Source organism: Catharus ustulatus, chromosome 8, assembly GCF_009819885.2.
Source record: "Catharus ustulatus isolate bCatUst1 chromosome 8, bCatUst1.pri.v2, whole genome shotgun sequence".
NCBI classification, from domain to species: Eukaryota; Metazoa; Chordata; class Aves; order Passeriformes; family Turdidae; genus Catharus; species Catharus ustulatus.
The window spans coordinates 2,400,328-2,425,618 of NC_046228.1; the positions used below are offsets into that span (position 1 = coordinate 2,400,328).

The following is a 25,291-nucleotide window of genomic DNA, read 5'->3' on the forward strand; positions in this document are numbered from 1 at the left end:
CTACAAAGACCCAGATCTGCCGAGTATTTCTCAGTCTGGAGCAAAACTATTTTGTCATTTGTGAATTGTCTTAGAGGCTAATATTTAATATTGCAGTAAAGAAATAAGAGGGAGAATAGAAAGAACAAAAAATTTCTAAACTTTATTGTGGGACAAAAAAAAAGAGCTGTTCAGCAACAGCAATGACAAAAGCTGATGGGGCATGTGAGACCTGACTCATATGGGAGAGTGAATTTTGATCTTGTGAGGGAAATGCACAGCAGGATTAATTCTGTGACATCTCATTTCATCTCCTGGCTGATGAACAAAGAACAGATAAACTCAATTGTCTGATGAAAGGATTGGAAGTTCTTAGAAGAAGAAGAAACTCCATGGAAATCTCCAAGGCCGGGTTGGACAGGGTTTGGAGGAACCTGGGACAGTGGAAGGCGTCCCTGCCCATGGCAAAGTGGGTGGAACTGGATGAGCTTTAAGATCATACCAATCCAAATAATTCAATCACTCTGTGATCATTAATTCCAACTTCTCCTCCAGAATGGATCCAGTAGGGTAATAAAGAGTGGCTGCATCTGTGACAAACCCATCCACATTCCCATGTGCAAGCAAAAAGGAGATGGAAAATGAAAACTGAGGGACTCAGAGCAGCCACCCCCTGGTGAATAACCACATGTGACAATGATTTCTAGCAGAGGAACAATCCTGCCCAATTCCTTTTGTACTGAAATGAAGAATATTCTGTGCCCATCCCACCAGACTCAGTGAGCTGGGGATGTGTGGAGTTCAACGCTGCCCAGCTCAGACACACTGGGATACAAAAAACAGATAAATAATTCAAAGAAATTAAAGAAAATGTACTCTGAGTGCAAAAGGAAAAACTTGAGAGTGGAGAATTTTCAGAACCAATCTAGAATCACATCCCAGCTCCTGTGGAAATGGTTGGGACCGAGGAGGGACAGTGACAGCTGCCATTTATCTCTTTGGAAGAGAACAGGAGGGAAAAAATGGTGCAGGAATAATGAATGGGTAACATCAGGGCAAAAATAACTGACTGGAGACATGAATGCTTGGGGATTATTCATACCTAAAAAAAGAAACGTGCATACAGAAAGACACTTGAGAGAGAATGGGGATTTTTTTTCATGTTCCCATTTATATTTAAATTCAAAATTTCCTAAATTAACATTACTGAAATGTTTTTCTTTCAGCTAAAAAAAATAAATTAAATGTTTTTCAGACAATCCAGTGGTAGCCAGTTAATTGACACTGGTCCAACAAAGCCATGGTGGGTATTTGTTTCTGCATCTTACTGCCATAGCTATAGTATTTTTATATAATTTTAAAAGCTTAGAAATTCAACTTCAAAATAAATTATTGCAGTGTCTATGTCATTAAAAAAACCTACCAGCAGTTCACTGAGTTGTTCATAATCAAACATTTCATTTTCATACTGCTCTGCAAGTTCTTTACCCAAGGCAATGGCCTCTTCCCACATCTGTTGGGAAAAAAATCACAAAACAACAAAAAGAAGCTGAATTACATACCTTGGTTAAACATCAACATCAGAATCAAATAAATCTGAATCAAGCAACCAAATGCATTGTGTCACATGCCTGAAAACACTGAGCATCTGATGTGCCAAAGAGCTGTGCTGGGGCTCTAAATGTCTCTATTAATGGAATCATGGAATTGTTTAGGCTGGAAAAGCCTCCAAGTTCACTGAGTCCAACCATCCCCAGCACTGCCAAAGCCACCAGTGCCCCGTGTCCCCAAGTGCCACATCCACATGGATTTCAAATCCCTCCAGGGATGGGAACTCCAGCACTGCCCTGGGCAGCCCCTTCCAGTGCTTTTAAATCATTTTGGTGAAGAAATTGTTCCCAAAATCCACCCTGAGCTCCCCTGCCCAGCCTGACCTGTTCCCTCTGCTCCTGTCCCTGTTCCCAGATCCCAAATCCCCCCGGTGTCCCCTCCTGGCAGGGACTTGTGCAGAGCCACAAGTTCCCCCCTGAGCCTCCTTTTCTCCAGGCTGAGCTCCCCCAGCTCCCTCAGCCCCTCCCTGGACTCACTCCAGCCTCACAATGATTTTTTTATCATTGAGGGACCCAAAACTTATCAGAGGATTGGAGGTGGCAATCCCTGCCCTGCTCCTGCTGCCACTCCATTTTTAACACAGCCCAGGTGCCATTGGCCTTCTTGGCTTGGTGGCACTCAAGGTGATCTGCTCCATCACCTTCCCTGGCACAGGATGCAAATTTACTGGATGCAAATCAAGTCAAATGATCAAAGAGCTCCAGAAGTGAAATGATTCCTGCCAGCCCAGGCAGTAATGTGTAAACACAGCCTGTCCACAAAGGAAGCCAGGGCCCAAGGCTGCTGATTGATTATATTTCATAATCACCTCTCTCGCCCTCTAATATCTATAATCTGTATTAGACAGGACAGGCAATTTGCAGATATTGCTTTGAACAAATACTCATTATATTTCCATTGGTTCTTCTTCTTCTTGTTCCTCAACCATGAAATTCAGCAGCCGTCTCAAGTGACCCAAAGAAATTTAACAATATCCTTCAGCTCTTCAGAAGGCAACAATCTTAATGAGGAGCAGCAAGAATGGTTTTAAATGTGCATTTTTCATTTGTTTTTTCCACTCCAAAGATAAAGAACCACTCAAACCCAAAAATATGCTTAAATTAGCACACCAGGCTATCTGAGATCAAACTCGATGATCGGCCTCTGCTGCTGAAATTTGGTTGGCATTGCTGACCTCACTTTATTTTAAAAATGAGTTTCAGAACGAGTTAGAAATGCAGATTTTGTTAGCCTTCATCTTAAATTTAAATTCTCTGGCCACTCCAACTCTTTCTCTCCTTGGTGGGATGCTGAGGGGATGCAGCAGCCAGGAGTGAGGAGGGCTGAACACACAATTCCCCTTTTTGCCCCACTAACATCCATCTCTGGGACAGGAGTTTGGGATGAAGCACCACAACTTCCAAAGATGGTGAGAAGTGGATGCTGGGGAGAGAAGAGGAATGGTGAAACCTGGAGAAACCTTCATCCATCCCATAAAATCCCTCAATCCCATCCTCTATAAAGCACTGTGCAAAAAAGAGATAAACAATATTTTACATCCCAAAAACCCAAAAGCTTCCCAAATCACACAGATTAAATTCCACACTCAAAGCCCCAAAATCAGTGTCAGGTGAATTCTATTTGTCTGCTGATCTGCAAGTGGAAATTGCATTTCTTAGTATATAAAACTTGGGAAAAAAATACGAGTTTTACAAAAATTCCTGGTTCTAGAGCCGATTTGAAAAATAACAATAAAAAAAAAATATAAATATTATATAAAATATAATTATATTTATTATAAATATATAAATAATACGAAAAATAAAAATAAATTAAGGACAAATCCTCAGCAAGTCTTCACATGGCAATGTCACCAAAAACAAGATGGGTCCCATTGGTTCACTGTCCATCCCTGTTCCTCTCTGGAAAAAAGGAGCCAATTTTCAAGTGGAGGGATGGACTGTGGCAAACTGAGTGGGAATGGCTGGAATGCAGCAGCTGGAGAGGGAGGGAGCTGCTGATGGGGCAGGGGATGAGGAAATGCAGAGGGAAAAACATCCCAGGGAGAAAGAGGAGAGATTTCTGCCTCCCAAGTACAGATAAAATAAGGGCTAAAAACTGCACTGCGGGGCTGAGTGAGGAGAAAGGAGCTTCTGAACCCTGCAAAAACCAGCTGGGATGATGTCTGGGCACAGTGGTGACCCAGCTGAAGATAAAAGAGCCATGAACGCTCCCAGGGAGCAGGATCTGGTTCTTCATTAACCTTCCCTTGCAGCTCCTCGTGATATTCGACCCCTCCTCTTGATTTTCCTTATTTCTCCAACAAGGTTCAGAACATTATTTATCTAGGGAAGAGGACTGGAATGAGCATGAGCTGCCTCATGTTTGTAAAGTGCCTTGAAGGTGAAAAATGCATCAGAAGGACTAATTACAATCACGGTAATGAGGGATCACGTCTGCAGGAAATTACAAGGCAGCCTGAACGCTCTGCAACGCAATTTTTGCAAATGGAAGGAGCTGAATGTTTTTATCCATATTATGGATCTAATCTAGCATGATGATACAGAGCATGTTTTTATTTTTAAACAAAAATTACCATGAATTTAAGAGTAAAGGCACAGTTGCAGAAAAAGGAGGACATTTTCACACACCAAGTGGAGTTAATTTTGACTCAGAAGGGAAATACAGCACCAATTTATAGGAACTGAACTAATATTCAGGTGTTTGTTAAGTCAGCAAGTGAAAGCTTTCAGAATCACTTAACCTTCCCTCCTTTTGAGTGCCATTTTCTTCTGAACTTCAGTCATCCATAACTTCTGCACATTTTCATTTCAAAGACAATGTGTGACCATCACTCCTTGTCCTGGGCCCCTGTTTGTGTGCTCCAGATTTAACCAGTCCCTCTCTAAAATGAGACTGGAAATAAATTGAAGCCTAAATCATTTTTGATTTACATCAACACTGTAACCAAACTCCCTTGGATGTGTTCCCAAGCCATGTCTGGGAATCCAAAGGTGGTAGGTTTAGATGGGATTTTGGGCAGGAATTGTTCCCTGGGAGGGTGGGCAGGGTGGCACAGGGTGCCCAGAGCAGCTGTGGCTGCCCCTGGATCCCTGAGTGCCCAAGGCCAGGCTGGAGGAACCTGGGGGAGCTGAGAGACACTCCTGCTTGTGACAGGGTGGGGTCTTCAAAGGTCTTTAAAGGTCCTTTGCAACCCAAACCATTCAGTGATTCTGCAAGCAGACACTCTGCCTACACATCACTGCCTATAGGTACCACAGCACTGCCACTGATTAAATACCAACTTTGGCAGAATTAAATCTCCTTTGATTTTTTTTTTCACCTTCCCACCCTTGTCTGTCAACACCATAAACACCCCAGAGCAGAGGCTGCTTCCACTGCACCTCTTGAGCCTGAACAAAGCCTTGAGATGTTACTGAATATTAATATTAATAATGGATTCTGTAACTGTTCCAGAGCCTGAAAAATGAATCCTCAAATTAAATGTGATCCAGATTTAGTTCATGTACAACACACAGACAGTAATCACATAATCCTTGAGTTCTTCCTAGCAAGGAAGTGGAGATGAACAGGAGAAAATCAGACCATGGAATCCCAGAATCCTGGAATGATTTGGGTTAAAGATCATCTCCTTCCACCCCTGCCATGGCAGGGACCCCTCCCACTGTCCCCAGTGTCCAACCCCAATGTCCAACCTGGCCTGGGGCACTGCCAGGGATCCAGGGGCAGCCACAGCAAATCTGGGAATTCCATGCCCATCCTCTCAGGGAACAATTCCTGCCCAAAATCCCATCCAAACCCACCCACTGTCAGCTCAGAGCCATTCCCTGTGTCCTGTCCCTCCATCCCCTGTCCCCAGTCCCTCTCCAGCTCTCCTGGAGCCCCATCAGGTCCTGGAAAGGCTCTGAGCTCTCCCTGGAGCCTTCTCCTCTCCAGATTGAACAACCCCAGCCCTCTCAGCAGAGCAGCTTCAGATAGCAGAACAACATTTGTTTCTGGCTTAAATTACTGGAATTCCTTGGAAGTTTCTGTAAAAGTCAGTTTACAAGTTCTCCTGCTGACATTGTGTCACATTATTTTTGATGGTACTTTTTCTATCATACTTCAAATACACAATAAAAAAGGGATAAAGGAGAAAAGATTCTTTCAGTTTTTGCCAGTCTCTAACTTTGTCCCTCCCCAGCCAAGACCTCTGCCTCAGAGAAGCTCACCCCCTTTTTGTTTTTCCTGCCTCCTAAAAACCTCACTGTGCTCCAACATCTCTGGAAATGCCAACAGTGCAGCTGTTCCTTCAGAGGAACAATGAGAAGTTGGATTATGGAACTCCATTTCTCTGAACTCCAGAGGCCCAGCAGACCATGGCATCACTAAGTTTGGAAAAGATTTCTAAGATCATCAACCATCACCTTGTTAAATAATCAATCCTGTCCTCAGCTGTCAAATCCAAACATTTTTTTGAACAATTCCAGGGATGGGGACTGCAGCACTGCCTGGGCAGCCTGTTGCTCTGCTTGTCAACCCTTTCCACAAAGAAACTTTTCCTAATTCCCAACCTAAACTTCCCCTGGTGCAACCTGAGGCTGTTTCCTGAACCTGCACCACAACACCTCCAGCATCACAGAAAACCAACCCAAAGCTGGAATTTTCTCCATTCTCAGAGGAGCAGGGATTGTGTCTGCACAAGCTGGGAAAAATGCAGCTTTTACTGCACAGCCAGTTTATTCAGGTGAGGACAGCACAGCTGCAGCCCAGGATCCTGATAAATGGAATCTCTATTCTTGAAGGTCAGTAACTCCCAATCTGCTGCCTCACAGATTTCCTGCCTTGGAAACTTGCCCAGCTTTGCCCAGGACATGGCAAGGCTTCTGGAGAAATGAGTTGTACAGGGAGCTGCTACACAGGATTTGTACGAGGTACAACTCATTAATGGGAGAAACAATTTATCTGGAGAGGGTACCAGGGAGAGAGCTGCTGATACTGCAAGGAAAATGCTTCTTTTATACTCAGGGGGTAAGAAAAATGTGCAGAGCCTAAATTTAGTTGTGCAGACACGAGCTGCAAATTGTTATGGGCAAGACTTTGCAGATGCAGGAGATCTTTACTAGGGAAAACCCAGCGATTTAATTTATTTTTCAAGCTGGATTGCTTGTTGGCCAGAAAGAACTACAGTGTTCAATTGAGTTTTTGAGGTTAATAGCAGCAAAGGAGGATCTCAGGGTATTTCTGAGCTCCTGCAGAGTTAATGGTCAGGAGCAGGGAAATAGTCTGGGATAAGAATATTATGGTGCCATATTCTGACGTGTGAGGGACTTTCTAAGCTGGTTAAATTTCAGGTACTGTTAATTAACCAGCATGAAGGCTTAATAGTTTAAATAAAACGCTGAAACTCAGCATTTCTCTACTGGTAGTACTGCATTCAACATACAGCCAGGTTGGAAACTCTTGAAATAAATAAATATATTCATTTGGAACACAACCAGAGTCTGCATCCTGCCTGTCCCAAGACTCTGTGTCCTTCCCAGCTCTCAGGGCTGAGCTGGCCACCAGCCTCACACACATTTTTGGCAGACTGGTGATTTTCACCACTCACTTGTTAAGATGGAAGAAAAAGCCATTTGATGTCATCCCATGAGCTGGAAAAAAAAGGCTTTTAAGCCAAAGCTTGGCATTTGCTGTATAATTTCAGATATTTTCTGTTCTGAGGCTGCTGTAAAGCAGTAAAAGCTTTTTTTGGAGGAGGAAGGGACGAAGGATGAGTAGAAATAAATGAGCAGTGTGCATTTGTTTAGTTTTGTCTCCTCAGGACCAACACTTTCAATTTATGGAGGAGCAGAGGAAAACCTGTCCTGATTTCTGGGCAGCAGCATCACCAGCAAACCTGATCCTGTTGCTGGTCCCACACTGCACCAGGTAGGAACAGGAATGCTGCTGCTTCCCTTGGGGCCCCACAAACAAACTTTAAAACTTTGCCAAGGAGCAATCCCTGGCTTCAGCACTTCAGCAGCATTGATTTCCATCACCTCCTTCCCACAGGAAAAGCATCACCCCTTTCCTCATCCCTTTACTCCCATCACTATTTTCATTCTCACCTTGGGATCTTCTAAGCCAACAATTTCCAGGCAAGTCCCTGGATTAAGGGATTTGTTGGAAATCACAAAGCTTCAGGAAAACACAGAGAGAGCAAACACTAGAGAGCAGTTCAAAGGATGGGTCAGACTGCTGGGATAAGCATGAGGATAAGGATTTTAAGGGCAAAAGCCAAGAGAGATGGAGTGGAGGCTGCAAAGTGCAGTGAAGAAGAATAATCCAGGAGAGAAAAGGATCCCTACACCAGGGAAACAACTTTCCTTTTGGAAAGAAGGAGCTTAGAAAAGGAATGAAGAGCACAATCAGGAATCAAATCCATAAAGCAGAACAACTTCAAAATGCAAAAGTTGTTTCTCAGAAATTCTCCCTCCCTAAAGGTGAAAAGTTCAGCTTTATAAAAGGTTGGTTTAAGGACCAAAAGTAAAATACAGGTAAAAAAGCAATATTCCTAAGAAAAACAGATTAAAAATGGAAACCAAAATGAGGAATCCCAAATGGACCTTGAACTACAAGCAGCAGGGATGGTGGTGGTGAGCATTCTGTTCTCAGCCCACACAAGGTGCCACATTCCTGCCTTTGGGGCAAATCCACTCCTTTTTACTCACTTACAAATTCCTCAGGCACTTCTGGGCCAGAAGAGAAGAGCTCACGCCATTCCAGCCTGTGTGTGGAGGATTAAATCTAAATTCACCTGCCCAAGAATGCCAATATTTAAGGGAGAAGCTTCACGGCTGGCTTTCAACAGCCAAGGAAACTGAATTCCCAACTACTCTGCCAAGAGAAAGGGATCCTGATTTTTGAGAGGCTGAACTACACCAGCCTTTAAAAACCAAAAATCCAATGTTTTAAACCCAATTTTAGGAAATCCCTCTGCTCCATTTCTTCTACATAATGTTTCTAACTCCCACATCCCCCTCCCCTCCCAAATCCCATCAGGCAGGCTGGGGTGGGACAGGCACAGGCTCACAATTCAAAACAAAACTCCTGAGTTTCTGTGAGAGCCTGGAGGTGCCTCTGCAGCTGGTGGTGACCTTTATTTGACATCTCTTGTTCACTTAATGGGAAGGGAAATCCAGCAAGTGGGATCTGGAGTGAGCTGCCAGGGACCCAGCTGGGTGATTATGGCACAAAAAAAACCAGGAATTGGTTTGGGCATTGCTTCAGCCTCCCCAAAATTCACAGCAAAGGCTCTTCAGGTGTGTCACTGCCCATGGAGAGTTACAGCAGCTGCTGGGCTGCATTTGCAAACTGCTCAAGGAATGCAAGAAGTTGATTTAACTGAATGTCAGAACATCCCAAGTGAGAGGATTACCTTCAATCTACACTGGAAACCTCCACGTGGAGCTTCCTGACATTTGCAAAATCACAGAAAATGAATATTCTCAGTGTATATTGATTTTTTTATTTCCCTTTTCACGGAGTAATGTGAAAAATTATCACCAGCTTGAGTGACCAAAAAATGAGAGGAGGAATATCTGTAAGTAGATTCCTCTGGAAATGAATCAACTCCTCTCACACACAAAAATCCCACAGCAGTCCTGGCACTTGAGCTCTGCACAGAACTGGTGCTCAGAACAATTCCCAGTGCCTGGACACCAGAAAGGACCAACAGGAAACCATAAAGACAAAAAACCAACAAAATAAAACCAGGCAACTCCTGGTTTCCCTTCCAGACAGGAATGTAAGTCTAAAATTAGCTTTTAAATCAGTTGTGACCCTCATTCAAATGAGATTCTTCTCACTCACTCAGGAAAAGCTTTTTGGGCAGCAGGAACTGCCCCAGGTCACCTCCACCAGCCCCAAACAGCCACTTTGCACCACTCCAGAATTCTATTTTTACAGCTTTTATCCCACTCCAGAATTCTATTTCTACAACTTTTACCCCAGTCTAAAATCACAATTTCTACCCCAATCCAGAATTTCAACTTTTAGCATCACTCATTAACAACTATTAAATATTGTATTAAGACAAGCTAGACAATTTGACATTTTAAGCAACATTTTTAACAAAATGATAGAAATGATAGTTCCTATCAGATTTATTCTAGGATTTTAATCTGATGTTGTTAAAAACAACTGGAAAGGATGGGCTGGGTGGATAATATTCAAATTCTACCAGAAAACACCATTTCTGTTCACTCTACAGAGTTTAAACCCCAAGTTCATTTTCCTGAAATTTCTGACAAAGACATTCCTACTTCTATGTTTGAATATTTTGTGCCTGAAATATCCCAGCACTGATCCATCCCTGCCTCTCACATTAACCCCCTCCCTCTCCAACACCCAGCAATGCCAAATGCAAATTCCTTGTGCATTAAAAGATGCAATTGCAATGAAATATCCTCCTCCCAGGATATTTATGATATGAACCACAGACATCCAGCCCCCAAGGAAATTATTTCTGTGTACATGAGGAAAAACAAGGGGAGTTGAAGGATTCTTGTAACTGCCAGAAAAAGCCCTCCAAATTACATGCATCACTTTTTTATTTACTCCATGGCATCACATGCCCATATATTTACCCTTAAGAGAGGAGTTATAAATGTACCATTGGTTTCTTTTGACTTTTTTTTGTAGTATCATTATCTGTAAGTGCTTCCTGAAGGTCACTGGATGCAAACTATGTTTACTATTAAATTTATAAGTTGGAGAGAAAAGCAATGAAATACATTTGCACTTTTTTTCTTCCCTTTTTACCTTGCCCTTGTCAAAGTAATGGATAATTTCTTGATAGAGCTGATCTTTCAGCTGTCCTTGAGTAGCAGCTTGGTATCCATCCCTCTGGGTGAGATGTGCTGCACATGCTTCTTCTGACCACTAAATCACACAAAAAAAAGGGGAAAAGTGAAAACAAATCCAAAGGTAGGAGTTCAGGAGGGAAATAAAAGAGAGGGGATTATTTAAACAAGTGGTGCTGCAGTTACTGCACCAACAAAGATTTTTTCACAGTTGTGCCCTTTGCTTCCTTGGGCACAAGGAGCATTTATTTGGATGCTCTAATTGGAGATTATTTACATCCAGCAGCTGGAAGGGAGCTCCTGGAGGTGGCTTCCTCTCCTCAGTGAGAGTGACCCCAGCCTGCTGATGGGTGCAACCTGCTGGGGACACCATCAACACCTCCCTTTATGGGGAGAAACCCTGGAGCCCAGACCCATCACCACAAAGGAAAGGGCTGCAGGCAGGGAGAGGAGAGGGCTCAAACTCACTGGGGATCTTCAGAGGCAGGGAAAGCAGAATTAACTTTATCCAGCCTGTCTGCAATGAGCAGCTCTGGCTTTGCCAGCAAATCCTGATGGATCAAGGGGAGGATGTCAATCACAGGAATCATGGGATGCTTTGGGTTGGAAAAGAGCTTAAAGCTCATCCCATCCCAGTGATCCCATCCCATCCCATTATCCCATTCCATTATCCCATTCCATTATCCCATTCCATTATTCCATCCCATTATTCCATCCCATCCCATTATCCCATCTCATTATCCCATCCCATCCCATCATGGCAGGGACACCTCTCACTGTCCCCAATGTCCAACCTGGCCTTGGACACTGCCAGGGATCCAGGGGCAGCCACAGCTTCTCTGAGCAACTCCCAAATTAATTTCCAGAATTATTGCTACTTTGCCTCCTCTATATTATTAAATTTCACCCATTCCCTTCTGATTTGGCCACAATGGATGTGTTTGGGTGGTGCAGACAGCTCTGACAGCTCTGTGCTGAGCTCTGTTTCTGAGCAGCACAAACCTGCTGGAGCTGCAATGTGGTGCCATTTATTCAGCATGCTAAGAGCTGCTATCTTCTGTTAGTTGTGAACACCTCAATTTTGACAAAAAGGGTTGAAAACACATCAAAAGTCTCTTTTCTTGAGTGTGCTTCATCAACTTGCAGTAATTTGGCCTCTCTCTCTCCACAGACTGAGCCTTCTTGCAGATTTAAAGGTGAAATTCTCACATGCTCTCAGTCTTGCCCTCGATGTGATCCCATTAAAATCAGTGGGATGCAATATCTGCCCATGATGAGTGTCATTGAAAATCCTGTCCTGAGGCTTGACAGAAAAACTCAATTGCTCAGTTCCACACCCCCCAATATTGCTGCTCCTCAGCAACACTGAACTCCTCCCTCCACTCAGGGCTGCAAGGGCAGGGATTGAGACTGAGATTGATACATTTCTATAATAAAGTAATTCCAGCCTCTAATGAAATGATACTTATAAATAAACATCCACTCAGGGATGAAAACCTGTGACAAATCCCACCCTGGCATTTGCTGCCTGCTATCAATTTGCATTAGAAGGAAAGAAAAATGGGAATTTCTTCCCATGAAGTTCTTCAAGAGTACATCAAGCCACAACTGGCTAAACTCTAATTTGAGGTCACAGAAAGTAAGCAGCCTAACAAGTCCAAGCCATGCCAGGTGAAAGTTTGAGTGATGTTTCATGGCATGGTTTATTCCATCATTTATTCAGGAACACAGCCCCATGGAAGGGAATGGATCCTTCATCCTGTCTAAAAGCCTCATCCATGTGAAGTGGGCACAGTGATTTTGCACTCCAGATGAATCTCAGAGATGTTTCCTTGTGTAATAACCCTCTAATGATTTTAAAATACAGTAAATACATTTCAGAGTGTCTTAATTTAAATTGCACATATACACTCTGCATCATATTTAGTCTTTTTATGGCTTGGATGCAGTTTGTTCAACTCTGAAGTACGAATAATTCACAGTGCATCCATCAGAAGGATCTCATTTAACACCTTCCCCTTTTCAACTTTCCAAAATAGACATTTGACACTCACACTTTGCTGGGGATTGCTGAAATTAAAGGCAGGATTGCTAAGAACAGTTGGCTGCTGAGGATGAGATGCAGCTCCTGGCTGAAGAGGGGCACCATGAGCACAGCAGGCTGCAATAACACAATCCCAGGCTGCTCTTGATAGCACAGGGTTAAAAATGTTCCTAAAATCATGGGAGTTGTACACAGCAGATTCAGGGGGTGCAAAGAAAGGTTGGGTCTGGTAGGGCTGGGAAAGGGAACCAGGCCCTGGGATGAATGTTGAGCTTTGTCTTTATTGAATCACGTGAAACTGCACCTGTAATCACCATATGATAAATAGTATGATTGTTAAATGTAATAATTGTTTGGTAAATTAAATATATTATTGTTTAATTGTAATAAGAATCATGAGAAGTAATGTAATGGTAACAAGAACCATGAGAAAGGATGTTTGGGGAGCTGATGGAAATCACAAGAATCCATGCTTGGATAAGATCAATGTATACAACAGAACAATATGGGTTTAGTAATTATTCTATAGTTCCATAAGGAAAAGGGTATAAAACCTGTCCCTCTGGAACCCATGTGGAGTCAGATTTGGGTTTGTACCCCTGATTCCCAGAGCTCTGCAATAAAAGCCCCTGCACAGAATCCTCCTGTGGCTCTGTATTTCCACATTAACACTCTGGCTGGGAAGGACCTTAAGCCCATCCTGTTCCATCCCTCCCATGGGAAGGGAAACTTTGCCTGGCTCATACACTCACCCTGCAATGAGCAGGAGATAAGGGGAAAATGAAATTCTCATTTATTCTGTCCCTGACTCTCTGCCCTGGGGGAGTTGTGTCCTTGAGGGGAGTGAAAAGAGACCCAGCCCTCCCTGAGGGAGAAAGGTTTCACTGCAGGTTGTGAAATGTGAGGAAGACAAACAGGACTAAATCAAATTGTTCCAAAACCTCTCATTCTTATCACACTGAGATTTTTACTTTTCCCATGAACTACTTTTCAAAACAAAAACATAATTCAGTGATGATTCAGCTGTATTAAATGTGATTTCACAACACAAGTATCTGCTGGCAAGAGCAGCATCTTCCTAAATGATAGCCAGGAGAGCAAAGTGGTACCTGCTCCCATATTTGTGACATAAGCACATAAAAAAGCTGCCTGTTAGACACCTCTCCTGAATGTTTGCAGGGAGATTAATGCTTCTGAAGTACAGCCTCACTCCATTTCTGGCTGGCAGTGGACAGTGTTAACCACTGAAATGCTTTCTTTCAGGCACTTTCTGCAGGTAACCTGTTATTTGTGCATATTGCAGGCTGCACCCAGCGTTCCTTGGAGAGGAGCAATATTGCTGTGCCTCTTCAGATGTGCCATAAACTGGGTAACACTGCACTGAAATTATATGCACCTTTTAAAGGCATGAACTTGGACAGAAGGCCATTTGAATCTCTCTCCAATTGTCTGAAATCCAAACTGAATCAGTTACTGACAGCCAAGAGCACTTGAGAACAGGCTCCAGCACCAAAGATCTGTGGAGAGCTCATTTACTAAAATATCTGGTTAGAGGTTCTCACATACTGTACAATCTGGATATTTGGATTTTGTGCTGCTGACTTGACCACATTCCCTTCACTCCAGCTCAAGATCCACCTCTGGCATGCAGTGAAGTTTTGTTTTCCTCTGTGTATGAACTCCATGTGCAAAAGAAAACCCAGCCCAGAGCTGCTCATCAGCTGACAGTGCAGATGTTCTGAGTGCCAAACACCCCCTGGCTGGCTGCTGCTGGGATTCCCCAGATTTAGGATGTGTTTTGGGGGTTACCTTGAGGAGTTTTGCGTGCAGGAGTAAGGTGTAGGCAGCCTCTGTGTAGTTATCACACTCCTTGTGCAGGTCACACAGCTTGTACAGGTACCTGCCAGACAGAAACAAAGGCTCTTAGAAACACTGGGGTAAGGTGTCAATCAGTAATTTATTTTGAAGATTACAAGGGTTCAAGTCTGTCTTCAAATAACCAATCCCACAAATATTTAGTTAAGTTCCCATTTCTGTGTGCAGACAATCTTTAGCAGAATTTGCATTTGCACTTTGCTGTTTTTAATGGAACCATGGGATCATTAAGGTTGGAAAAGTCCTCCAAGATCATCAAGTCCAATCTTTGTCTGAACACCATAAGAATGACCTGTGCTGAGTAATAAATCCAATCCAGATTATGTGCAAGACAGAGCACTCTTATAGTTGAGCTATGGGGACATAAATAAGTTTCATTCTTTAATTTCAATACCATCACCCCTCTGGCAGGGGAGTCTCTTCATTTGTTTGATGATTTTTCTATTGATAATTAAAAAAAATCCCCACAAAACTATTAAAATTGTATTTTTAAAAAGCCAGTGAAAATTCTTTCAAGTTTGATATTCATTATAAGTTTGTAAACAGAAACTGGAGAGAATTTGGATGGGAGTTTGACAGTGAGAGACAATTTGGGAGAGACAGTGAGAGATGCTGAACAGGGCAGACCTAAATAATAAGCAATAACTTCAAGTGTTTGTCCACAATTATTAATCCTGCCATCTCCTATTCTTTTGCAAACTTCTAAAAGACCAATTAAAAACATTTAAACAACAGGAAGAGAGTTCACAAGTGAAAATTCTTCCAAAAAGATAACAAGCACCTGAGAATGAATAATGAGTAACACTGAGACACCTAAAATAGCATTACAAACACAAACTTCATCATTTTAGCACAACAGTGTCAGCAACAGTCAGCAAAGCACAAATGGGGGCTGTGAACAATGAGCTTTACAGAAAGCACAAGATTTCCATGTTTACTTGGTCTGAAAAGATATTTTGAAAGCTTTAAGTTTAAAATAAGAATCACTCAGGTATTATTTAATAGTTGTTTTTATTCTGCACCTCACCAGGAGGCAATGTCCTTTCTTTACTCAGCCTTTGCTTTTCTTGTTTTCTTCATCACCAGAAGAATTCTGGCTCCTGAGTATTTCAGTGCTCATTGTAATGGAACTGAAGGACTTGGAGAAAGGGGACAGAGATAATCTCCTGACTTTCACTCTCAGCACTCTGTTCTCAGTGCAGATAAGCTTTTGAATTACTTCAGGTTCAGCCAAGGTGTGATTTTTCATTACTCTTCTCCTCCAGCCCCAAGTTGACTGCTTAATATGAACTTAATTTCCCCAATTACAGAGCCTGTGTCAGGCAGTTTGTCACCAGTCATGTTTACAAACCTTATGTACATCTCTTCCCTCTCGATCTCCTTGTAGAAATTCTGAAAAACAACATAATTTGGTTACAAAGTCTTTGATTTCACACTTTGGAATGTACACAGAACGCGCTCCAAATTAAAAATTCATAATTGCGTAACGTCAGCCTCCAAACTGCAAAATGAAATTTGCCTCCAGTGATGGAAAACAAGTTATTTAACTCAGAAAATCAAATGCTGGGATGTTTCATGTTGCAGTCTCATTGCAAAGGTTAAGAATTTGCAAGAACAATACTGCCAGAAATCTGCTGCTGGCATTTGCATGTCACACACCATTAACCATTTCCAGCTGAAAATTTTCCAATGTACAACAAACCCATCATTTTTAAGCAACAGTTGTTCTATGGATTGAAAACTCCAAACCTTAGTTGAGAAATACATCACCTGCTCTTGGATTCTAACAGTTTCCTTGGAAATAAAAAGTTAGATTAGTGTTATTTATCTGGTTTCATATGTCACATATTAGCATCACTCTCCTCTGAGTGCCTCCAGCCTTGAGATAAACTGGTTAACAGTGCAAATATTGGAAATGTAAAATATGATAAACTGGGGGAGAGATTCAAGGCATTTCTGAATCTAATTGTAAGTTTGACTCCAAAATTTAAAATCTATCTAAGAAAACAAAATACCAAGAAAGTCCTTCTTCAATGAATTAAATATATTTCAATGCTAAATTAAAGAAATTTGAGGAGACACTAAAAAAGCACAAAACCTGAACTAAAAGAGACATAAATCCAGTATAAAAGTGATCTCTTAAAGAGAACTGGAATGCAAGACAGAATCCACATTTCCCAGAGGAAGGATGGGTTGTTCCAGGGGAATTTAAGTTGATATAACTTCTTATTAGTTTTGGGTTCAATTCAGATAACAAACTGCCAATGCAATGCCCCCTGTCCCCAAGTGCCACATCCACATGGATTTTAAATCCCTCCAGCGATGGGGACTCCATCTGGACAGCAGTGCCAGGGCTGGACAAACCTTTCCATGAGGAATTTTCCCAAATTTCCACCCTGAGCCCAGCCTGAGCTGTTCCCTCTGCTCCTGTCCCTGGCTTAAGTGCAGATCAAACCCTCCAAGTCAAACTATGATCAGTGCAGACAAATTTATCCCAGGAGAACTCAGGATCAATAAATCCCAATTAGGAACTCTCTGAGACCTCACGTGGGAATTTGTGTCGATTTTGGGGTGATTTTGCAGTGGTTTCACAGTGAATTTGTGTCGATTTTGTGGTGATTTTGCAGTGGTTTCACACTGATTTTGTGTGGTGATTTTGCAGTGGTTTCACAACGAATTTCTGTGTTGATTTTGCAATGGTTTCACACTGAATTTGCAGTGGTTTTGCAGTGGCTTCACAGTGAATTTGTGTTGATTATGTGGTGGTTTTGCCATGGTTTCACAGTGAATTTGTGTGTTGATTTTGCAGTGGTTTCACACTGAATTTGTATGGTGATTTTGCAGTGGTTTCACACTGAATTTGTGTCGATTTTGTGATGATTTTGCAGTGGCTTCACAGTGAATTTGTGTCGATTTTGGGGTGATTTTGCAGTGGTTTCACACTGAATTTGTGTGTTGATTTTGCAGTGGTTTCACAGCGAATTTGTATGTTGATTTTGCAGTGGTTTCACAGTGAATTTGTATTGATTTTGGGGTGATTTTGCAGTGGTTTCACAATGAATTTGTGTGGTGATTTTGCAGTGGTTTCACAGTGAATTTGTGCTGTTTTGTGGTGATTTTGCAGTGGTTTCACACTGAATTTGTGTGTTGATTTTGCAGTGGTTTCACAGTGAATTTGTGCTGTTTTGTGGTGATTTTGCAGTGGTTTCACAGTGAATTTGTGTGGTGATTTTGCAGTGGTTTCACAGTGTATTTGTGCTGTTTTGTGGTGATTTTGCAGTGGTTTGTGACTGCTCACCAGCACGTTGACGGTGCAGCTCATGCGGTTCTCCTTGTTCTCGTCGTGCATGATGGTCCTGTAGTCCAGCAGCCTCTCCATCAGCCTCACCACCAGCTTCACAAAGGTCTCCCCACTCTTGGCCAGGTATTTGTGCTTCCTGCAGTGCTCCAAGAGACTGCAAAACCAATTAAGTTAATTGTTAATCACACGCAGAGAAAAAACCTTGACTCAGGTGCGGTTTTAAATATTGCGCATCGTTAACAGATTTTAATTATTTCTGGGCTACAAAGTTCATTGTAGTCTAATTGCTCTCTCTCCTGACTTCCCATGACATAAATTTTGTTGCTGATCAACACTTACATTTTGTCAAATAACACTTTGTACTGCTCATCTCCACGGCCTCCTTCCACTTCGTGATCCAGTTTGGTGATGATCTCGTTCTCGAACTGTAATTAAACAAAGCAAGCGTAAATAATCAGCTGGCAAATTCTTCACTTTATTACTGTAGCCTCAATGCCTCACAGATTGGTTGGGTGCCTTGGTGAGATGTTTAGCTCCTGCTTTAAAGCTTGATTGACTTTTAGAGTTTGCAGTCTTTGCTTTTGGAGTCTCCACGATGATCTCCTGCCCTACAAGGACTTCTCTGGTTAAAGGAATCATCGGTCGCGTTGTTAAACGAAGTGTAAATAAAAATTATGGAAAACTAAAGGGTGAGATTAATGACAGGAATTGAGGGCAGGAAGAAAGGAGACAGAATGTCCCCAGCAACAGAACTGAACACAGAAATGCTGGAAGGTCTCTGAGAGAGGAGAGGCAATACCTAAGGCTGGATAACCCTGCTGGGTGCAGCCCCAGCATCCCTGACACCCCTCTGAGCACACAGACACTGACTGCAGGACACAGCCTGATAAAGGGAGGCAAGGGAGGACTTCCAAACAACTCCAGAATAATTTTATTTGGGTAATATTAAAAGAATTAAAACTTCAGTGGCCATCAGAATGTGTTTTAAATGCAAACTGGGTAATTCCCTGGATTTTTAATGGTTACAGAGGGTTTTAGCTGTTGCTGCTAGGAATGAATTATTGGTGGAGGAAGGCTCACTCTAGACCTGCTGCTCTATAAGGAATCAGTGAAGTCACCTCAATCCTTATTCTTCATTGAATAAGCACAGCCAGCCACAGGATTAGAGACAGAGCTCAGCAGGACAGGTTGGGCAAGCTGGGAGCCTGTGGCAGGGGAATGGGAGCCCAGTGCTCACAGTGGGAGTTTGGTGACAGAACAGTTGTCACCAGGTTTTTTCACTGTCACTTGCTTAAGCCACCCCTAAGGACGCTGAGGAGAAGCAAAGAACAAAGAGCACCAACATTTTGTAAATGTCAAGAGATGTACTTTCCATCTGCAGGTGATATTAACAGCACACAATGTACCATGGAGAAAGAATGGATTGTCTGGATCACTAAATACTCTGGGTTGGAAGGGACCCCACAGGATCATCAGTGCAGCTCCAGACACCCAACAATCCCACCCTGGGCACCCCTGGGAGCTCTGTCCAAACTCCTGGAGCTCTGGGGCTGTTCCCATTCCCTGGGCAGTGCCAGCACCTCTGGGATGAACCTTTCCCTAAAATCCAACCTGAACCCCCTGGCCCAGCTCCAGCCATTCCCTCAGGTCCTGTCTCTGGTCACAGTGAATACAATGAATCCATTATTAAAATAATGACAGGAAAATGAGAAAAGGCAGGATAATGCAATCCACCCCCTCCCAGAAGCAAACATCTTCCCACAGTAGCAGAGCCTTGAGTAAAACACTGAAACAACACAATGATGAAACAGAGAAGTCACAAAAATCCTGTTCCCTAATGAGCCCAGAAAGAAATTGGCTTTCTAACCCAATGTAAAAAATGACACTTGCTGCCAGCCCCAGCCCTCCAGGTGATGGATTTTTTAGGAAAAGATTACTCAGATAGAGAAGAGCAATTACATTTGTCATGCAGGATCTTGAGGATCTTCCCACTATCAGTTTTACTTAAATCTCTGTAAATCCACATTTTGTTGGGCCATTTCCCCTAACAGCTTCTTGGGCTGAACAGAGCCAGACTTGTGGCATTTGGGGGTTTAAGGATTATTAACAATTTCTTTGCTCTTCAGTCATTCCTGGTATTTCTCATGGAGTTGCTGTGATGCAGACTGTGGCAGCCACATGAATAAATGTTATTTACCATCAGTTAAAATTCCTTCTGTGGTCTTTCCACAGAGGAAGGTTTCTCAATACCAGCTGAGGGTTCTGGAGCTTTGGAGGTTTGTAATTTGTTTATCATTTCCCATGATGGGAGCAGGAATGTGACCCTGGAGCTGCACAAGCCAATGGCTCTGGGACACTGCACCTGGCATCTGTTGATAAACTCCATTTTCCTTTTCTCTCTTTCTTTTTTTTTCCCCCTAATGCTTTTTAAAATAAATGCATTACATTTAATTTAATGCATAAATAAGCCTGCAATTATAGCAATGGGATTTAGTCTCAAATGAAGAAGTGCCAAATCTCCAATGTTTCCATTAGAGCCAGTGCCACTTGAGGCTCTTCCTGGAGGCTTTAGGGGGAACATCTGCACCATCAGTGAGCCACATCCTCCTGCTGACACTGAAAGCCTGAGGGGTGACACCAGGAAGATTACAGGACATTTTTATCCACTTTTCCTCTCAGCTGATCAAGATCTCAGCTTCTCTTTAGGATGAGAGTTTGAACTTGAGCAAAGAGCACATCCAGTGTCTGTGACCATCTCCCACCTGGAGCAAATTAATCAGGGGGAGCCATCTCTTGTCAACTCAACTGATCACTTTGGGGCTTGGGTTTACCTCAAGGAAGGCTGAATTTGTAGCACAGGCTGACAAGTTAATTTTGCTGTAGATGAGGAGGACTTCCAGCCCTTCAAGCTGCTATAAATTCATTTTGATGTGGGCTACTTAAAATTGCTATATAAAAGTGACAGATCACACCACCAGAAATCAGTCCTAATGCAGGAATGGCACACAAGCACAGCAGAACTTTGCTCAGAGGTTTTTATGAAAGTTGGTGGTTATTCCCAATGGTTTCATTCTGCTCTCTTTCCTATTTTTCCACAGCATTCCAGCTGGGAAACAGATCTGGAGCCATTCAAAATGATGGGATCATTTTGGAGGCCACTGCATTACTTTTCTCCCTTGCTCTCCTGGTGGAAGGAGAGAGGATTATTGATATTTTCCAAAAGGCCAGAAACCAAGAAAACCTTACAAAGTTACACTTCAACTGTAGGAAATGTAAAAATATTACTTATTGAAACCAATCCTTTGGGGGATCAGTTATTTGGATTTGAATGTTCACTGGGATCACAGGAGCTGGGAGAGTTATTTACTTGTGTCCTGTCTGAAAATTCACAGCACAGGGAAAAGGAGGTTAATTAAGGGCTCAGAAGTGACAAAAAGACTTAATAAGGAACTACAGGTTCTGAAAGCCAAAAGAGATTCAGATAAACTAGGGAAACACCTGACAAAGGGGAATTAAATTCATCTGAAATTCATCAACAAGCAGCATGTGAAAATCCAAATGCTGATGTGATGTTTGGTGATACTGAGATTTCTTGTGGTATCAGCAGCGACACAAGCACAGAAAAGGTGAGTTCAAATTGATGCAAAGGGTGCTGGTGGGAAATGAGGAATGGAGGAACAGGCAGTTCCAGGAGCTTTCCATGCTCCCAATTCCACATCCAGCTCAAGGGCTGTCTCACCTGAAGCTTTCCCTCCTGCTGTCACCAAGGATCCATCCCACTCACCTGAGCAGGCCCTGAACAATCAAACCAATTCTCTTTCATCACTCCTGTGGCTCTGACAAATTCCCTTTGATCCAGAGGTTCACAAATTTCATTTGCTACTGAAACCATCCAAGGGAGAAGGAGGAGTTTCCTTCCATAGGGAAGCTGCAGCCCCACACTGGTTTAGGATGGGATTCCTGCTTTGAGGCCACTCTGAACTCTTATAAAGGCTTCAAAAACCTTCAGAGGGACAGGACAAAATGGGCAACTCCAGCTTTTAATTCAGTCAGCCTTGTTATAGTTCTGTAAAAACAAGGGGAGTTTATCCTGTTCTGCCTCTAAATACTCTGGGAGAAGAAAAAAACACCAAACCCAAATCCTGCAGAAATGAGAACCACCACAGGGAAAGTTGCCTGTTGACCACACAAACCACCACAGCACAAAACTGCAGTTCCTCCCCCACAAATCATGAGGCTGATGCATCTGCTGGAGAAGTGGAGCCAATCTAAACCCTTGTTGATGTGACTAATAAGGTTAGATAATTGGATTTCTGGCAGATTAGTTTAACAGCAGCCAACCATGCCATTTGGAAGCAGTGCTGGACAAGGATAATTGGTACTTGCATATAAAGGATATAAAGCTGCACATTACATCAACCCATTAAGCATCAAAGCTTGCCTAGGTACTGGTAATATTTAAAAATTTTTTTAAAAAACTCTATTTCTATCACTTCAACACAAAAGAGACAAAAAAACTGAGCAAGGAATCTACAGAGCAGGCAGCCCCACTTCAGCTCCTGAGGAAACCACAGGGCAAGATCTCATGGAAGGTTTTTCCAGGTACACAAAGGGCAAGAAGGTGACTGGGAAAATCCAATTTACCAAGCTGAATATGAAAAAAATTGTCCCCCTTCAATGAAGCCTGGATTGCACCAGCAAGAGCATGGCCAGAGCAGCAGCAGGAACTATTGCACTTGTTGAACCACAGCTGCAATTCTGTGTCTGGCTCTGATGCAGCAGCTTAGAGAGACCCTGACAAGCTGGAGATGGTCTAAAGGAGGGTCACCAACATGGCAGAGTGCTGCAGAACCTGCTCTGCTTGAAGGAATTGGGTTTGTTCAGCCCACAGAAAATCCAACTCAAACATTCCAACACCTAAAAGGTGCTCAGAGAGGAGAAGGAAGCAGAAACAGCACAGGCTGATCCACAGAAATTCCATCAGGAAATAAAAAGCAGAAAGTCTGAATCATAGAATCCTGGAATATTGGGGTTGGAAGAGACCTTGTATCATTCCAAACCCTCTGCTACAGGCAAGGACACCTTCCCAAGGCCAGGATTAAACACTGCAACAGCTCACCCAGAAAATGCCCAAACAACCCTCACTGGAGATATTCCAAACTGAGATTCAAGGGGTCCCAGATAACACAACCTAAGGTCCCATCCAGCCTAGATTTTCCTTCAACCCTCTGCTCTTCTGCCTCTGACTTCCATTTTTCTGCCTGGGATCTTCTTTTCACCTGCCTGTGGTTTTTCTTTTTTTCTGCCTGTGATCTTCATTCCCCAAAGGCCAACCTGATACTCAGCAAACTCAGAACTGCATGATCAATGGACAGATTGATTTTTCCTCGTGGGATGTGGCTGGTTCCTCCAAACCCATGGAAAAGGGGGTTGTTACCTCTGCACCTGTCCTGTCAATGCTACAACCATAAAGAAGCTGCACTGCCACAGGGAATTCTATGTCAAGTACAATCTCAGACATCTCTGACTTGAGGATGAGGCATTTTTCTTCTCAAATAGCAAAACCCCCCAAACTCTAAGTGAAATATTTAAGACATTCATTTGTTAAAATCAGCCAACTATTCCACACAAAGCTGCTTTCCTTCTGTCAGGAAAATTGAGGGCCATAAATTTAGCTATAAAGTTACCCTCGGATTTTTCATGATCTATATAATTGTACAAATAAAAAATGACAAGCAACAAAAGAGAGCATCTGACAGGAAACTGTTTAAATGGCATCCCAGCGAGCCTTTCAATCTTTACAGTAGCACTGGAGTCAAACATGAGAAAAAATGATTATGCAGTAATTGGATGAAGCCAAAACACAGTTCACAACCTCTCCACACACCATCCAGCACAAAACAAATCAAAGCAATAAAGCTGATGCCATTTCCCTTGCTTAAGTCTCCCCACGCAGATTTTCATTTACTCTGCCTACAGATTTATTAAGAGCTGCTTCTCAATTGCAGTTCACAAGAAAGGTATGGAAAAGGATAAGGTTTTTCATCCAAGAAAGAAATCTGCCAATAGAAAGGGACAAAAGCAAACAACACATGTCAAGCTTTATTGCAAAATTCACAAGGTCATATCCTGAACTGACAGCAATCTCAGTGGGAAGGAGCTCCACTGGCTTAGTCCAAACCCTGCCTGGCCTAACTAGTCTTAAACTCAATCCATAAGCAAAGTTTCAAGGGAAGCAATGTCAGATGAATGATATCAGGAAACTTGCTTTCACTTCACTTGTCTTTCAAAAGTTGAATCTATCAGGAAAAGATGGTGTGTGTGTATTCAAGGGCTCCCTTCAGCAGGTTGAAATAAAATAGAATCAACATGCTCCATTACTGTTTGAGATTTTGCAGTGCCTCTAGAGCAAGAAGAAGCACTGATAGTGCTGGATTGTTTTTTTCCTCTTCAAAATCCATAAAATGCTATGGAAAATCAGAATTATAAGAGAGCAGAGATGATAAATCCTTACAGGTTATACTTTTGCCACATTACCAGGCTTCCTTTATGTCCCATTTATCTCAGGAGCAAACTCCTTGTGTGAGTCACAGCGACAATTTAAGACATCTGTCTTTGCTCCTGTGCCATAACCCAAGGTTCCATTTACTACATGCAAATTTCTCCCTCAATAACCAACAGATGAAAACTCCACAGCCCCTCAGTTTTACAGGAAACAAGCAAATCCATAATTATATTATTCTTTAGAAAAATGAGAAATAACAGAACTCCTTATGTTTTGTCAAAGAACAGTCGAATCCTCCTCACTTTAAAGGTCTGCAGCTCTCTGCTTACCCTCTGGAAGCTCCTGGTGGAGTGGAATTCACACTGCATCATGTCAAAGAAGATTGGGATGGTGGCTTTCCTCAGCTCTGTTTCTGGGATCAGTGTCATTTCCAGGATAGGCCCCACCATTTCTGGGATGAACTTGATTTTATGCTGACCTTTAGGAGAAAAGATGCATTTCAGAGTGAACAACTTTGGCAGAAGATGTAAAAGTTTCATTAATAAATCCTCATGGAACATAACAAAGTGTGTTTTAATATCTGGCACTATTGAAACACTTTTTTATTATTCTTATTTATTTGATGATTATGATGACCACCATTATAATTATTATTATTAATTCCACAGGAGGGGAGGTATTGTCTAAATCCAAATCAAGAGGAGTTGTTGAATCAGTCGTCGAGCTGAGACTCTCCACATTTCCCACTACAGATTTTCACACCCAAATTTCCAGTTTTATTTCAAAACACAATGTGTGGCTGGCAGGGAGGGAGGCTAAAAGGCACATCACTTGTATTAACTTATTTAGACTCCTGTGTGAACAAAATGTTCTCGGTGTCAGTCTATCAAAATGTCACCGTGAGTGCAGCCTAACAGAGCCTCCAGACATGAAAGCACAGCTCAGCCAGCCCACAATATGTCTCCTTTCCTTGGAGCTCAGCTGCCTGCAAAACCTGATTGCAGATTTAGCTTCCCAAGAGGAAGCTGCTCCACACAGGGAAGGGAAATTAAAGCTTAGCAGGAGTGTGGTACCTAATAAATACTGGCCTAGGACAAAAGAGCAGGTTGCTGTTTGTGTTAATGGATGCAGAGTGTGGGTGCTGCAAATGA

General features: G+C 42.5%; 1 protein-coding gene across 2 annotated transcripts in view; it reads right to left on the bottom strand.

The window, feature by feature from the left end:
- DOCK1 (dedicator of cytokinesis 1) overlaps positions 1-25,291 on the bottom strand; it is a 246,904-nt gene that overhangs the window by 39,652 nt on the left and 181,961 nt on the right. For both annotated transcript variants that reach the window (XM_033065521.1, XM_033065520.1), the window contains exons 33-39: positions 24,470-24,618; positions 17,975-18,060; positions 17,633-17,789; positions 15,686-15,726; positions 14,269-14,359; positions 10,375-10,494; positions 1,403-1,492 (exon numbers count right to left, since the gene is read on the bottom strand). In XM_033065521.1, coding sequence (XP_032921412.1) covers positions 1,403-1,492; positions 10,375-10,494; positions 14,269-14,359; positions 15,686-15,726; positions 17,633-17,789; positions 17,975-18,060; positions 24,470-24,618 — 734 coding nt within the window. The remainder of the gene's footprint in view (positions 1-1,402; positions 1,493-10,374; positions 10,495-14,268; positions 14,360-15,685; positions 15,727-17,632; positions 17,790-17,974; positions 18,061-24,469; positions 24,619-25,291) is intronic.